Source organism: Centroberyx gerrardi, chromosome 1 (genome assembly GCF_048128805.1).
Source record: "Centroberyx gerrardi isolate f3 chromosome 1, fCenGer3.hap1.cur.20231027, whole genome shotgun sequence".
NCBI lineage: Eukaryota > Metazoa > Chordata > Actinopteri > Beryciformes > Berycidae > Centroberyx > Centroberyx gerrardi.
In genome coordinates, this window is record NC_135997.1 from 31122815 (window position 1) to 31140695 (window position 17881).

The 17881-nt window shown below is 41.7% G+C and overlaps 1 protein-coding gene across 1 annotated transcript in view; it reads left to right on the forward strand.

Annotated features, from left to right (window-relative positions):
- Nucleotides 1–17881, forward strand: part of cemip (cell migration inducing hyaluronidase 1) — a 128780-nt gene that overhangs the window by 53146 nt on the left and 57753 nt on the right. The window contains exons 2-6 of the mRNA XM_071920845.2: nt 3803–3992; nt 12265–12402; nt 14460–14598; nt 15385–15621; nt 17569–17748. Of these exons, the coding sequence (XP_071776946.2) occupies nt 3938–3992; nt 12265–12402; nt 14460–14598; nt 15385–15621; nt 17569–17748 (749 nt within the window). The 5' untranslated portion in view covers nt 3803–3937. The remainder of the gene's footprint in view (nt 1–3802; nt 3993–12264; nt 12403–14459; nt 14599–15384; nt 15622–17568; nt 17749–17881) is intronic.

The window sequence follows — 17881 nt, forward strand, 5'->3', positions numbered from 1 at the left end:
TGAACCCAGAAATGCAAGCTACATCACCACTAACTGTTTTTTTTTAATAGTGTTAAAGTGTTTTAGGGTGGATTTTCCCTTTAAGACCCGTGGTTTGCAACAATGATCAAATTAACACTGTTGATTTTTTTTTTGAAGTGTAGTAAATTCCTCTGAGGCAGCATTGCAGTCAGCGAGCCAGCAACACACACATTTAGCCTGCTTTCACTGCCAAGTCAGGAGCCTTTTGGCCCTGAAAAAGAACCATGTGAGCCTCCTCATGAGACAATCACACTCATAATGCATCAATGGGAATACAAGCGCTGGTACTTTGATAAGCCCTATGATCTCTCTCACTCTCTCGTTCTCTCACCCAGAGAACTACTTACACACCAACAATGTGTGTCACTCAAAAAAAAAAGTCTTTGCAGGAATTTGCAATTGTATGATCGCAATAACTCAACTAATCCCTGCAATATGGGTGAGAATCTTTCAGTATGAAATAGCCAAATCAGCACAGTGCTTGTAATGTTGGTCAATCGTCACACTTTTTGCATAAAATGGTCCAATCAAACCAGAAGTCAACAAACTCTCTACCTTGGTCTTCTTCTACTACAAGCAACAACTCAGCAGTGGAGCTTTAGAGGCAGATGGAAGATTCAGACAACAATGACTTGTAGTTTCATTTTATTCACTTTTCATTTAATCTGCATTATAGTTTCCATTCATCCTGAGCCTTTGGTTTGCATACTGTCAGTGACAACAACAACAAATCTACCTCAAACATAAATGAGCACTTTATAATCATGAAACATATTTAAATGGAGTGATTTTAATTGGGGCTTATCATGCTGATGTTGAGTTGAAGGTTTATTCATTAAGACTGGAATCTTAAGCAGAGTATTTCAGCCCAAGCTAGAAGGGGCACTAAAGTATTTCTAGTAGTTTCTGTGTGTTTCTCATTTTAGTACCATTTTTTTTCTTGACTTGCAATTTTTACCATTTTCCACAACTGTAATGCCAAACCGCCTAAATGCCACAAATTGCATCACAATAGTTGTTGACAAAAGCCGCTGCACAATCAGCCATTTTTGGTCACAATAAACACAAAAAAACTCAAGTGAAATTGTGGAGGGACTGACTGACAGTTGTTGTTCTTTCTTACAGGACCACTATACAGGACGCTGCTGTCGCATTGCCATATTGAGGCACTGATGAGGAAATGATGATCACAATTTTCCTGTCTGTGGACCAATTGCTGTATCCATTCATTCATAGGAAGACCAAAGGAGATGGACTGTTCAGTGAGATTCTTCTGTGTATTCGTGCAGACGGCTGGGTCATGTTTTTTATGAAATAAACACTGGCAGACAAGACTGTTCTCGTGCCTCTCATTTGCACCTAATGTCATTCACAAGGGTAAATGCACACTGCAGGGTTTGTGCAAGATTTAGCCACGATTGCTTCATCCAATACAAGATGCAATGGCCATTTTAGAGAGGAGTGTGACAAGAAAGATGGGAGAGCGGGAGGATGAAACAATTGAGTGCACATGTGTGTGGTTTAGCCAGGGGACCACAAAAGTCTCCATGTCACAGACCCACAAATATTTAGTATTGACTTGTATAACTGTCTACACTGTGGACCGTGTTGGGACCCCCTCAAGGACCCCTGGCTGTCCCCGAACCCCACTTTGACAACCACTGGCCTTAGCCCACTGAACCAGCAGGTTCCCCTTTAAATGTAGAAACCGGATTAAAAAAGTGTGGTGTTTCTCAGACGCTTTCCCTGCGCACCACAATCTTTGAAATTTGTCCAGAATGGCAATTTTGGTGCTAAGCTCATGACATCTATCTGTGAGCAGCCCTTTCACTGCAGGAGACACATGTATGGTAACATGGTGGAAACTTAACATGGACACTTTGCTGGCAAGAAGAAATTTAATCTGTTTTTAAATTTTTTTTTAATGTTTTTTTTTTTTTGCTGCTGCAGCACAGGGATTAATTTGCTGGTAGACGAGATAATCATATGATTCCAATACACACAGAAGATTACCTGGGAGGAATGTTTACCAATGACTATACAGCTGTGACCTGCACACACACACACACACAGACACACACACACACACACACACACACACGCACAGCACATACACACTTGCATTCACAAACAGTGGGGAAGGTAACAGCTGGACAGAGATGGGGTGTGCTGGGGAGAATGAGAGAGGGAGAAGCAACATTAGCTCCATGAAGTATAGCAAACAAACTGGATGAAATATAAGGCTGTGTCTGGCTCATTAAGTCTGCACTGGTCTGAACAGTGTAGCTGCACATGCACGGTAAATGGGCCTTTGTACTACAGCAGCCCGCACTGAGTAAATCCCACTAACTCTGTCACCCATGGCCCAATACCTAACTAATTAAATGATAAAATAAACGATGATTAATTACTATAGTGTTCCTTGCTTACAGCCTCTCTCGCTGAGCTATTTAGTGCTAAATTTCCACATTGCAGCATGAGCCAATTACATCTAATCAAAGCCAGCACTGGAATGCTGCACAGTTTTTAGGGTTTGACTGATATGGGTTTTTGAAGGCCGATTTTTCAACTGAAGCTACCAATGCCCAATATTTTGTTGATATTCAGTATCTTTAAAGTTGGCCATTTCCATGCCAAGAAATTACAACGATTCAGCGTTTCCCCCTGTGACTTTTCTCAGGGTGGAAAAGCCTCTGAAACAGCATTTAGACCATCATGGGACACTAAAACTCTCCACTGAAACCCAGACTAATTCTTTTAGTGTTAGCAGCTCTTTAAGGCAGGATGACCGAACCCACCTGTTCAATGGTAGGGGAAACTCTGGGATACATTACTGCCTTTAAATGGTGAATACATTTACAATAAACATAATTCAATGAGTAAATAGAATGTGCAAATCAGATTTCATAGCATGTTTAACATGCCAGGAAATCTATATGTTTTTGTAACTGTGGTCTGGCAGGAACCTCCATCCACTGTTGCCAACTTGGCAACTTTGTCACTAGCGACTTTTCCAACCCTCTTGGTTACTTTATTTCTCAAAAGTAATTGGCAACAAATGTAGCTATTTTTTCAGACCATGGGGAGCAATGTTAATGTGTTGACTCCCAAAGCATTTGGTGACAAACCTGTATGGCTGATGCACATACATTTGCGCTACTTGGTTATTGTTCTTGATTGATTTGCAAATGAGTGTGTGATGTCATCTGGTGACTTCTAGCAAGTTTTTGAGGAGCCAATAGCTACTTTCCTTAGAAGAGAGTTGGTAACACTGACTGACTGATATCTGATATTTAATAAAAAAGCTAATATCAGCCCCATATATCGGGACTAACCCTTGTTACGTCAGCCGAGACTCTTGCTTGAATAGAGAACTAAGCCCTGTAAGCCTTATAATCAAAATAAAGACAGAGAATTAGTGCTGGGCTGCATGTCCATACAGGTTCATCTCCTCTTTACTTAACAATCTTATGCATCTTGACTAAACCATTGAGGTGTTACTATTTTAGGCTTGCATCTCCCTTTGCCCATGTGTGGGTTTCTTTGATCCCATGAAAATGGTAAAGACGTACAGTAGGAGGAAGCACTCTCATAATCTCTTTGAAGATAAAACTGAAACCGACAACAATTGATTCTGTCCCGAATGACTCCGCTGATGTTCCACTGCTGTCCAGTAATGTGACAGGTCCTTTGAAACCCCCATTTGTACATGTGTTGCTGAGTGAAAAGTAAAAAAAATGAATTAATGGGCTGACTTCTGCATTTCACTGTGATGTTCCAGGTGCCTTTGGTCGCCTCCCACTGTGAACTTGGCTCTCACCTCTCTGCGCCCCCCCTGAAGCCCACTCGGAGGACCGGTCTGCAGCAACCTTTGAAGGTCTCGGGTGAGAAGTCGGTCAGTCGTGGGCCGTAGGAGATGAAGACATGTGCTCTGTTTCTGGCAGCTTTGCTGCTGCCCAGCATCCAGGCAGGTGAGTTCTTTGGTGGACGTTTTTTTTTTTATTGATCTATTGATTTATTTTCTAAGAAATGGTTGACTGAACACCATTATTTTCCCATGGTGCAAGGTGTGGTACACTTAACCCCCTATATACCAGCACTATCAAATCATTGTATATGTATTTATTATATGTATATGTATTTTTGCTTTCTTTGGTTTATTGAGTAGTATCTAATTAGTACGTAAGTAAGTTTTGTTAAACTCTAAATTTTTTGTATTCAATAAGGCGATCATCTGATTGGCTATCTCCTCCATTTATGGGCAGATTTGCCTTCTCCCAGATTTCAGTTGGCGGTGCTGATGCTGATGAGAGTAATCAATCTTTGACTAACTACTTTAACATTGCGATTGGCCAATCACCAATCCAATCACCAATCAAAATGATGCATTTTATGGGTTACAGTCCCTCCTCACTGCTAGTCAGTGGTGGACAGCTGTTGTCCCTCCATGGTTTGCTCTGAGGAAGCAGAGCAGCATTCTTGTCAGCACAGTTGTTGTGTCTTCCATCCAGATTGTTTACATTTGGAGAAAGCCAAAGGATGCTTTTACCCCACAATCTCTGTTGCAGACTGTTAACCATGATTGTGGATCTGTAATGATATAGCATCATTTATTGGGAGTCATTAAGTCTGATGATTGATCTGCATGATCATGTAACGGCCAAGGAATATGACACCATTTTTCAGTACCAGGAGCACCCTAGGGTGCAAACACTGTTCCCTCATGATGATCCCATATTCCGAGACAATAATGCCTTCATACACACTGCTGATTTCATGAACAGCAGGATGAAGTCAGACTCCTTCCATGGCCTCTCCAGTCAGCAGATCTAAACATCATTGAACCTTTATGGGAAGTAGATTTCCACCTCCTTCATCCCTCAAAGACCTGGAGGCTTTCCTTCTTGAGGAAAGCTTCAATATCCACTACACACAGTTCAGGATGAAAGGATGACAGCAAGACAAGGAGGACTGAAGCTGTTCTGAAGGCAAAGGCTGGCCACATAAAATATAAAATATTTGTATATAATAAGCGTTTCCATTATTTTGCCCACCTCCTGCATATTAGCATCTCTAATCCTAGTTATTCATCAGTATACGAGGAGATGACAACAGGCATAAGTGCACCATTAATCTTCCTCAGGTAAATTATTGCAAATGCGTTAACCAAGAAGCCAGTATACAAAATGGCACTCACACAATATGGATGCAGTAAAAACAAAGTCTAGTTGTTAGAATAATGCATTGTAGTTTCATTATCTACAGACTAAGTTCTAAATAAACATTCATAGCTAAATAGCCTATAGGTTGTGTACTTTTAGGTACATAAGGAATAGGACTGTATAACAAGCGGGAATGTACTGGGAAATAAATAACGAGAGAGAGAGAGAGAGAGAGAGAGAGAGAGAGAGAGAGAGAGAGAGAGAGAGAGAGAGAGAGAGAGAGAGAGAGAGAGCTGCTACATTTGGGCAGTTGTATCTATTATTATTGAGTCTTATAATACAGATGGTTTATGGTGATAGAGGTGGGCTGTAATCACCTACGGCATCAAAAGAGTTCTCTGATCAGCTTATGGATTTATGGCTGAAGAGGTGTTGAGGTATATTACACCTGCATCAAATTAATTTCCCCCAGAGAGAGAGAGAGAGAGAGAGAGAGAGAGAGAGAGAGAGAGAGAGAGAGAGACAAAGAGACAGAGAGAGAGAGTGGGTGATGGATGTTTTTTGCTTTCCGGCCTTCACTGGACTGAATTGAAGTACTGGGTCATTCAGGGACTCAGACTGAACCTGTATCCTCAGACCAACCCTTCGGGTCAAAACACACACACACACACACACACATACACACACATGCACCTGCACACAAAATACATACACACACATATGCACATACTGTATGAACATACAGGACACACATTTAAAGTACATGCATACATACTGTATATACATGTGCACTCAAAGCACACACATGCACATAAATACACACACATACATACATACACACAAGTACATATATATATATATATATATATACGCTTGTACATGTGCACACAAAATACGCACATACATACATACATATATGCATTCACACACACATACACACATGTACATTTGCACATACATACATATGTACTCATATGCACACAAAGAACAAACAAGTACAAGTACACATGTGTACAAACATAAATAACCACATAAAATGCATACATACATACATACATACATGCATGCATACACACGTGCACACAAAATAAGCACGTACACACACACATACACACACATGCACGTGGATACAGTCAATACACACACTCATGGCTGCACACACACACACACACTGAAGGCTTGTGTTTGTCTGTCTGTCATGTGGGAAAGTGAGAATGCTTTCCCTGCCAGCCTTGCCAACAGGCATCTGGCCAACCAAGGCCACAACTGATGCTGGCCAGAGTGTGATCTGTCTGCTGAGTGTGTGTGTGTGCGTGTGTGTGTGTGTGTGTGTGTGTGTGTGCGTGTGTGTGTGTGTGTGTGTATGTGTGTGTGTGTGTGTAAGAATAGACCTCAAGGCATTGGAGAAGCTCTTCCACTGTAAACTCTACATATCTGTACTTCTCTCTCTCTCTCTCTCTCTCTCTCTCTCTCTCTCTCTCTCTCACTCTCTCTCTCTCACTGGCTCTTTTTATTGCAGCTTTATTGCAAATGCAAACAGAGACTTTACAGGCTGTAAGTGAATCTTTCTAATCACAACCAGGAGAGCTGCTTTGTCTCAGCCAGATTGGCTTTTTATTGGGCATTGAGTCAAGGGGCTGCATCTCAATGAGACCCTCAAACACAGGGGCGTGCTTCCACATCACGATAACACAGACGAAAAATTAAAAGTAATAATCTGTGACATTTTCATGTAAATAAATGTTCCATTTTGCTGCTCTCTATGGCCAGTTATATAACACAATAGTCATTCAACTCATGCCCGGGTTTTAAGCTTTTATATTTGTTATTCTTACGCCACTTTCATGTCATAAATACGAGCCGCTGACTGGGGAAAAACATTCGCATCAGCCTCCAAGTTGTAATTATAAGTATGACATGTTGGAATTATTTGTAGGCTCCGATATCTCCCACTTGGTGTCACAAATTGCAGAAGTGTGTCAACACAGCCAGCAAACATGGCAGCGGATCCACCGATGTTGACAGTCAGGTAATAAAAATCTAAATTATCAGTTATATTCACACTTATACAATCAACTCTACTTATGAAAGTTAGAGTTGATTTTAAAGTGACTTGTTAACGACAACAATTGTGGGCATTCAAACAAGTTAAACACGTCAAAACTTTCAACTTGTGGCGATAAGATGTGATTCTGTTCTTCTGCCTCTTTTGATATGACATGAATGCGGCATAAACACCTGGTGTCTGGTAGCTCTTTACCAGGAAAAATCCTCTGGTGCACAGGAAGTGATGCGTTTTGTTTCCAGTTTGTTTGGGATAAACAGAAGGAGAAGAACTGGGTAGTTAGCATGAGCAGCGATAGCCACCATGGCTGAACAGACACAGAAAAGAGAAACTCAAACTGCATCAACAGAAAATCCAAGGAAAAAGACGACACATGAAAAACAAAATGAGCGCTTAGCACCAAAGATGGAGACAAAATAAACAAAAAATGAGGAACTGGCAGATTACCACTTTAATGTTCATAGAGTGATAAAGTGATATGGATTATAAAACCAAAGGGAGCATGTTGGAAAGCTGTCTGTGTCCATATTCATAATGGTGATGTTATGCCACTTGACATTTAGCGCTGCATTACACTTGGAAATGTAGTTGACACTGTCTGCTGACCCTGGGCCAGTAGACACTGACCCATGAAGTTCACCTTTGATTTGGCATCATTTGGTCATTCCTCAGTTTCCCCCACGGGCATCATTAAAGTTCCATCTTGTCTGATCTTATTTCACTTTTTCACGTTGTTGCCAAGTGTCAATTTCACAGTCTGATTCTAGGTCTATGCTCTCTAGTGCGCTCCTCGTCAGAAATCTCCACCTTAATAAGTCATTTAGTCTCATAGTCAGCCTTAGAATTTGATTTTTCTTCAGACAAGTGGCAAACTCTGCCAGTATGGAAAGATAATTCCCCTTGTATCCAATGCAATTTCACTTGTTTCAGGAATTATACTAGGGAAAAAGTGTCACATATCGGGACACAAGGCAGAATAAGACAGATCGCTCTACTACTATCAAGAAAATTTGTGAAACAAATTGTTGATATGGATATTTTTTGCAAATACAGAAGGGTTAGTCAAGCATACTGTAGGTGCATGAAGAGAAGATTTTTGCATAAATGTTTTAAATGATTTAACTATTGGTTCTTCATGCTTGCCTTAGGGTCACTAGTACTGTGGCTAGTTGCAGTCCTATGCACGCTCGCCATCTTTGTTGATTTGCTTTGCAATTATATTAGATGAAACTCTAATGATCCCTATCATGGGGAAATTGGGCCGTTGCAGCAGCAAATAGTAATAAAACACATCAAAGAAGAAGAGGATATAAATAAGAATAAAGCAAATGAGAGTGATATAAACAGACCGACGACTCCAACACGCAGACATATTAAGTAGAGATGTATAAATGAAAATGTGCAAACACTGTGTGAAAAATAGAGCAAATAAGCGCGTTCCAACTCATTACCAGACTAAATGACTGATTTGTTGATGCAGTGTGTGCTTTCAACTCATTTCTTCCCCATCTGAATGAGGCTTAAGGTCACGGTATAGCTGCTGCAGAAACTAATTTCAGCGAGTTCATATGAACAAAAAGATGTTTGTAGAGAAAACAAAAAGTGCTGCATTGGCTGCATTTGCTCTGCAGCCTCCTGTGATTGGTCTAGAACAGTGATTCTCAACCTTTTTCATATCAAGGACCCCTAATTTAGTCCACATTAGGGCCACAGACCCCCATTTGATGAGATGTCGTCTCTTGGACCCAAATCTGTCAAGATTTTTATTGTTAGATATGATTTTGTCCAGAATTCCATGACTATCTGTATTGTAGGTAGAGAGATAACAGTGAAACTATGATCAAAACAGTCATTCTTCTACATTCTCTAATTGTGTTCACTTCTTGTAAATGAAATAATGGGCAAGTTTAACAATTCTGTTGAGAAGTAGAACCCGCACACCGAAGTAATCTTTAACTCTTTATTTCATGACAACGTTTCGATCCATGATGGATCTTCGTCAGGTCAAATTACAATTGGTTTACAAGTTTAACAATTCATCAACTTCCTGGGGACCCCCTGGAACACCCTCAAGGACCCCTAGTGGTCCCTGGACCCCACGTTGAGAACCACTGGTCTAGAATATCAGGTGACTGGTTGTGTCGCCTCATGGAAAAGCGTCCACATTTCCTTTTCCGGTTCATTGCTCTTTTTGTTTCCATCTCCATGCTAACATCTGGTGGAACTTGTTGGAGGATTTCTGCACCTTCGTGACCGATCAAACAGCTTCTAAATCCTCATTTTCCCTCAGCTGCCTTTGTTGTTGTTCTCTGAGTTTTTGTCGGCAGTATTTCCAATTTCCGTACGTCATGGTAGCTAAGCAAACAGTATACAAATTTGTATACAGCAACGTGTTCAACTGTGTTTCTATTCACTGCCTTGTAAGTATACGGCTTTCTTTAGTCAGCAGACGGTCGCATAAGGACAGAAGTGCGAGGTCCAGTGTATTTGGACTGGTCTACCCAGAACAAGCCTATTAAAAGTCCTATCTCCAGCTGGCACACGCAGCAGCAGCACAAACGCTGGTGGCGCTGGCAAATAACACAACAGCTCTCATCAGCCTCCTTAAAAGATCATCGCTGTGTTACAGTCCATTATTGTCCTGTCTTCACCAGTAATTGGAAACAGAAAGAGACCAGGAGTGATGCTTTGAAGTCTTTATTTTCCCCCCCCCAACTATTTTTGCGGTATAATTCCGCTTAACTCACCTGTGTTGACAGTTTTGTGATTGAGTTCAGGCGCAGTTCATTGTGTTGTTAGATTAAGGGAAAAAAGTTGGAAAAGCAAAGTAAAGCAGCAGGTTCAGCGTTTCCACTCACCGGCTGCCAAACGCTCCTGTAACTGGCAACGATCTCCAGAGGACTTCAGCCACTGGGAAAGTGTGTGTGTGTGTGTGTGTGTGTGTGTGTGTGTGTGTGTGTTGGAGTCTGCAAGAGGAAGAGGTGGTCATCATTACACTGACCAGATCCTTTGACTCCTCCCTGCATACACACTCAGCTTCTTTTTCCACATCACACACACACACACACACACACACACACACACACTGCAGCTATTATTATTATTATTATAGGTGTGTCTGGTTGGAGAAATGGAACAAAATATCTGTTAGAACAGTATCATGTATCATCTTAAAGCCTCTGGAAAGTTGGCTTTGAGTAGTGAAGATGTATTTATGATATCACAGCTAAATGTCATATGAAGCATCCATCAAAATATGAATAAAAAAACATGAATAGCTGAAGTTATTTCGCCTCATATTCTGTGTTAAAATCGTATTTTTCTAAAAACGAGCTATACATTCTGACAATAGCCATGAGACAACTTCACTTGTTTCCAATGTGGTTTCATTTGTTTCAGCAGTTTTCCAGAAACAAACTGTCAGTCTCTTGAAAGCGCAGATCACTCCACTAGAATCAAGAAGCTATGAAACTAAGAAAAATCCTTGAAACAAATAGATTTTCTTTGGAAACGAAATGATCTCACCCTATTGGCAGATTTCTTTTCACTTGTTTTAAGAAAAACAAGATTCTAGGTCTCAATGCTAGATTAAATGACTTGTTAAAGTGGGGAATAGCATCATGGCTAGACTAGAGCCTTGGCAAGGACACACACACACACCTACACACAAGCTGAGTCCTCCACAGACAAACAACCCTCATACACACAAAGCAGAAACCAGTTGATTGCACCTCGCCACCTATCAATCTGTGTTAGCCCTCTGGGAAATCTACTTGACAATTTGGGTCCCTGGCCAGTCAATGACATTGATAGATCCATTAAGCGGCAGGGAGATGAGGTAACCACCACATACACCGGAGAGCGATAGACTGAAACCCTATTGGGCAGGTTGGACAGTTATACACAGCGCCTCGCCGGTATCCTGACAATAATGGACACAAACTAAATGGGTTTATCAGTCACTCTTACTCCTGACTGGGCAATCCAATATCCTTGCACACGATTTTATCCTAATTTAGATAGTTGGAAAGCTGAGCGGGATACAGAGTAGTGAAGGAATGAAAAAAAATCAGCTACTGCTGGAGAACAAAATAATTGACGAAGCTGTGTATGGAAAAAATGACCCTTGGATCCTCTTACACTGTTACATATCATCAAACTGTGATGTTATTTTGTGTGTAATTTACTTTTCTGGTGTAGCCACATCAACCTTACTCAAATACTTCTACTTCAGTTAGTGATTTCTTATAACTTATGGGCATATGAATATCGCTATGTAGCCAACTAGTTCATGAACATTGGGGCATGTCTATGATTGCGGTCGCATCCCTTACTAAAAACACAGCATGTCTTGTGGCTGTGTTGCATTCTGGTCTATTGAGGCTACTGTCGGTGGAGAAATTAGTATCTCTGCTTCTTCTATGATGGATTTCTCCCTGTATGACTATTGAACACTGGTGTAAAATGTTGAGTCTAGAAAGAAGCCTTTGCTCTTTTTGAGTGACTGACACCAAAACTTGACGTTTACCATTGATCAATCAGAGATTTGTTTTTCAAGAGGTTTTGGATTCTCTGCGTTTGACTGCTAGAAACCACAACGCTGTCTTACTGGTTGAGTGAAGCCGGTTTGTGGCACTATTGGCACTGCAGCAATAGCCGCGATGCAAATCCACTGTATGTGACTGACAACTAAGAGGCGACTTAGTCCAAAAGCGCAGTTGCAGCCACCTTTTCCTTGTTGACCAACAACCCAGCAAGTATTTGACAGACAACGATGTGCAGGAGGTGGCCAAGTTCAACGTCAACCCAAATGAGCACAAAATTTTCACAATGTGATCTGGAAACTGTTTTGAACTGATATCAGAAAGATATTTAGGTCACAAAACGATGCAGCAGCCATGGACGAGTACAGACGTCGTCTCAACTCTCATTCAGGTTCTCAGCGAATGGACATCTTGTGGCTAATTGTTTGTGTTTCTGTACTACCAATTGGTTTTGTTTTCCTGTCTCTCCCAGTGTGTCCAGATAAGGAGCCAGGACTGCAGCCATGGACGCCCGGCCACAGTGAGGACCACCGCGTCACCATCGGCTATGGCAGGAAGGTCCTCCTCACATCTTCAGCCACTGTCCACTCCATCGAGATCCTCAATGGAGGTAACCTGGATAAATTCATTACTCTTTCATTTTCTCTACCCGCTTATTCCTTTTCAGAGTGGGAAAGGCCTGGTGCCTATCCCAGCATGCATTGGGCGGAAGGCATTGAAACACCCTGGACAGGTGGATCAATACTCTCACGTTCATATGTTTGGTCTTTGAAATACCCTTAGTTGTGCGTCAGATATCCATTCATCCATCTATCAGTGCATTCATTTTTTCATCCATTTGTAATGTATTTGGTTTTGTAGCTCTGTGTTTAACACTGGAACAACATTCCAGTACCCCCTAGAACCGCCAGGGGGTCATTTTTACCCCCTGCCGCAACAGCGTCAGCAATCGCAAAGATGTCATTTCTTGAAGCAGTTAAGTTGTTCATTTTCATCTATTTTTTTAAATACTAAGTAAGACTTGACAAAATAACTAATTAAAATTCAGTTTATGGGGTTTATTCATTTTACAATTGCTTTATTTCATTACAGATTGAAAAAAGGCGCATTTTAAAATAGGCTACATTTTAAAATTCATCAATAAACTGTAGGCTACAACAAACAAACAACAAAATAATTAACACATTTAAACAATTTAATTATTGTAGAAGAAGAACATTAAGTAAAAGTTAAAAACGAATTTTGGATAATAACGTGTTGTTTTAGTTATGCTACTGGGAATAAAGAAACAGCGCTCGGAGCCTACCTGTCACCAGAAGCCTTTTTTTTTTACGGGGTGGAGGCTCGTACTCCTCCTCAGATCAAGATGATTCATCAGGTGAAAATGAAGGGTCAATCATCTCTCCCCCATCAGATTCTCCCTCACTCATGTCCTGAAGCATTTTCAGTGCCTCTTGGACATTCATCTTTCTTCTTTTGTCACCGTCCATGTCTTGTTTTTGCTAAGCTAGGTAGCCTACTGTAAGCCAAAAAGACGTCTTGACTAAACAATGGGCGTTGCTAGGCAACTGGGCGTGGCGCGAATGTTGAGCGCGGCATTATACAGCTGTTTCTATGAGGGGGTAAAAATGACCCCTCGGCGGTTCTAGGTATAAATGATCATAATTTTTTTTCTTTTTATCCCACACCCCCCATAATTCACTAGATGATTAATAAACCCATTTTAGGAAAAGTCATGAACTGAGAGATGTAGGGGTTTTATTTTAACAGAGTTACATGCATTTGAAAACGCAAGGGGGGTAAAAATGACCCCTTGGCGGTTCTAGTGTTAAAGAGAAAATAAGTATGATTCTTTATTGCCCCATACCATAATATATCTGCGATGGGTTGATAGGATTGTTGATCAATTCCAATGACTCATCATGACTTGGCCAGCTGCTGAGATTTATGTCTTTCGAAGCTCACTTTCTGGCCCGTACTCTGTTATGGAACAAAAACTCCCAAGATACTCCCAATCCTTTATTATTTGTGTCAATTACAGGCCAACATAACTCAAGGGGATGGGAAGGGTGGGGGGGCGATCCAGGGACTTGTGTACAAGGAGATCAGTTCTATTAATGTTGTTGCAATTCCTACTGGTCGTCAATAGAGGTTGAAAAAGGTGATTACGTCAAGTAATAACACGCAACGTTTTTATTTAAATAAATGTACCTTTTGCTAGTCTATTTGTTTGGAATAAATATAAGAAGGTGGAAGAAATATAAGAAGCCACAGTCTTTATTATAACAATGTTTCAAAGTTGTGTCTTTGATGTCCAAGAGCCATTAGAATCAAAGCAGCCATTTCTTATCCGCTTCACTGTTTAACCGGAATTATTGGATTGCAGACCTGGTAAGGGAGATGTTAGGCCCACTGCTGTGTTTGTGTGTGTATGTGTGCATGTGCGTGTGTGTGTGTGCGTGTGTGTGTGTGTGTGGACAGCCCGAGCCCAGGGCCATAAATGGTAGGAAGACAGGAGGTGTCTGAGGGCATTGGGGCATGAAAGACCTGCCAGGAGGCTTCATCACTCTCTCTCTCTCTCTCTCTCTCTCTTTCTCTCTCTCTCTCTCTCTCCTTCTCTCTCTCTCTCTCTCTCTCACTCTTTCTCTCTCCCTCACACCCCTGTAGGAAAGCTGGTGATTGCTGACACCAACCGGCCCATCCTGCTTCGAACCAAACACATTCTGATTGGAAACAAAGGGGAGCTGCACATTGGAAGCCCAGACTGTCCATATAAAGGCAACCTCACCATTTCCTTATTTGGAAGGTACAGTACATGAGGAATATGTGTGTATGTAACTTTGTAATAACTTTGGCTAAAGTTTGCTAATATATTGAGCCGAAATTGTCCTTTTATTAAAAATCTGATCTGGTCCAGTCAGTGTGGTCCGCCTCTGATATGATGGGTATGATGCAGTTTGATTGATTACATATTTATTATAGAATTGATCAGTACTACAGTTGTTGTCTATGGGAAGCTGTTAACCTGAACTGATTCTAATAAGATATTTTGATCAGATTCCACACAAGTATGCATGGATATGTTGCATTATATATTAGTCCTTTGAGGCACTCTCCACAGATTAGATATTGTAACAATAATGTATCATAAACCTACTATCATGCATCAACAGAGTGAATTCAGCATTACGTTATAACCCTAATGGAGTCCATAGGTCCAGCTCAGATCAGAGCCATTCCTCGTCATTATGTGGCATTGATGAAGTAGGGCAGTGGTTCCCAAACTGGGTTCCAGGGATCTCCAGGGGTCCTTGAGGGGGTTCCAGGGGTCCCTAGCAAGATGAGAAATAGTTTACTTTCACTGTAACCTGACCAAGAGTGACTATTCTGATCTGAGGTTTGACTGTCTCCACCTACAGTAGAGACAGACAATAAAGCTCTTCTCAGATGAGGGACAATAAAACTCTATCAAATGGGGGTTTGTGGTCTAAAGCCTGCTGTCTACTTGGGGGTCCTGGACATGAAAAAAATTTGCATGAGGAATTTCCAGAACAACCTGTCTTTAAATTTCTCCACACGTCGCTGTCCTCAGATCGGACGACAGCGACCCAGAGCACAGCTACTTCGGCCGGAAGTACCTGGGCGTGGGGACGGGAGGGAGCCTGGAGATCCACGGGGCGAGGAAGCTGTCGTGGACTTTCCTCAACAAGACCCTCCACCCCGGAGAGAGCAACCAGAACAGCTACCTGTTCCAGAGGGGCTGGGGCAACCGGGGCATCATCGTCCACGTCATCGACCCCAAGACCGGAGAGGTGCTCCAGGATGACAGGTACGGGACGTTATGGATGGCGCCTCAGCGGTAGAGGCTGCTGGAAAATAAAGAGACTCTAATTAGACCATAAAAATGATGTGGCGGCCGGCCAAGAGGTTGCGTCTCATAGCAGAGCGCTGTCTAACCGCAGGGTTAAAATGAAAGCAACAAATAGACTTCTAATGGCTCTGGCTTTGTTTCATCAAGGGATATTACATTTAGAAATTAATATCATCTTTAATATCCCTTCGTAATGAATCATCTGTCTTGCTTTCATGCCAAATGGAGGTCAGATAATTTGACGTATATAATAGTAAATAGACGATTGGGTAATTCTGAGGAAGGAGGAGGTTTGAGCACTGGAATGCGTCCTATCTCTTTAATTTACTGTCTCCGTCCTGCGCCATCTATCAACACTTTGTCTGATTTAGCAATGACAACCATAAACAATGTTTAATACGTTAAGACACATTTAATATACAGGCTGAGCCAACTGCAAAGAGCGATTACAGAACAATTAAAGAACAATTATAGATGGATAAACACAGTAAATATTGTTTCAAAGTGGGGCAATGTTTCACTAGCTGGTGTCTTTGGCATTTAGTTCAAATTCTTGTACTTAGATTTGACCTCACTCTCTCACATCTTTGTAAGCTATTTTGACTTGCATTTTTCAGGCAGTCGTCACTTGTAATCACTCAAAATTTCATCTGTTTCTGCAGTCGTTTATGAGGCATCTTTCAACGAGGTTCACTCCATATGTTTTATGTCTTTTTACATGACTGCTTTGAACTGGCATGTGCATTCAGTGGCTAAGCGGTATGTGTATCTGCATGTTCTGCACATATTTCTGTACATAGTACCTCCATCTTTGTTTGTTGTGTTATTCTCAGTAGGTTTTGTTGTTGTAGTTAATTATTGCATTATCTACAGCACTTTCTATTTGTTTTATTCTTATCTATATCCTATTCTCTGCTGCTGCAATGACCCAATTCCCCCAATGAGCAAAATGAACAGCTGTAAGTGTGGACTGATTGTCGGAGCCCGGTGTCAATCCTATCAGACGGCCTCCCTCCTGGGCTTTTTAACAGTGTTGAGGGTTTACTTCATCATATTAGAGGCAATCCTGTGGGTGAAAACACCATTTTGATGGAAGAGGTCACAGAGGAGCATCTCAGACTCTCTTTTCGACCTGCCGTTAATATGCTTCTTGTATCTGGATGGGTGTAGATGCGATTTAGCTGGATTACATTTTTACCTGACATACCTGATACCTCCCTTATGCAAATGAAACTGTGTACTTCACTTCCCCTCACAATAATTACATCCTTTAAAACAGTAAACACCTCGTCTCGCTTTTCCCCATCCACCAGTATCCTGAAGTATGTTACTATTTGCAGTTTTTTTTTCCTGGTTGGATCTGTGTGCTAATTAATTTATTACCATTTACGTAGTTGCTATTTGTGAATGATGATGCGTATTGCATCTGTTGTTGATCGGGCCAATAGCATCTCTGACCTCGTCTGGAGGTGGTTTGGGTGTTCGGATTGTCAGTGTGTTTTGGTTTGATTTATACCTGGATTTGATTTATACCTGCATTTTGCATCTGATTACAATCCGATGCAGGTTAATGCAGGTTTCTCAGACCCACAGCTCGGTGGTCTCTATCATGGAGGGTTACAGCAGCTGGTTCTCGATTAGTGTACCTAGTGTACCTGCTGAAAGTGTTTACAGCTACATTAGGCAAGTTGAGATGCAGTAGAGTCACCTTGTTGCCCAACTTAAACTCTGGTGCTGGCTATGTTTACTGGTGTGAAATCTTTTCTTTTGCCTCTCTCCTATCCTTTGGTATAAAGCGTCACAGAGCGGCCGGGTGGGTAAACATGCGTGTGCTGTGTGCAGTTTACTGACGTCACCCTACAGGATTTCTGGGTATTGAAGTCACTCCTCTCTCCATCCCCACAGGTTCGACACGTACCGCAGTAAGGACGAGAGTCGCCGCCTGGCCCAGTATGTGGACGGCGTTGAGCCCGGGCTCATACTGGCCATGGTGGTCAACGACGAGGGTTCCAACAACCTGGAGGACTCGGCCAAGAAGAGCCTCTCCAGGCTGGGCAGCCAGCACGCCACCCGCCTGGGCTTTCGGTAAGAACCCAGGCCCACTGACACCTGCATACAAATACACTGTCAAAGGTAACCAAGAACACTGGACATCAGCGCTGTTTGGTTTGCTGGTCATCCAGGTGATTTTTGAAGGTGAGAGAAGCAATTATGGGGG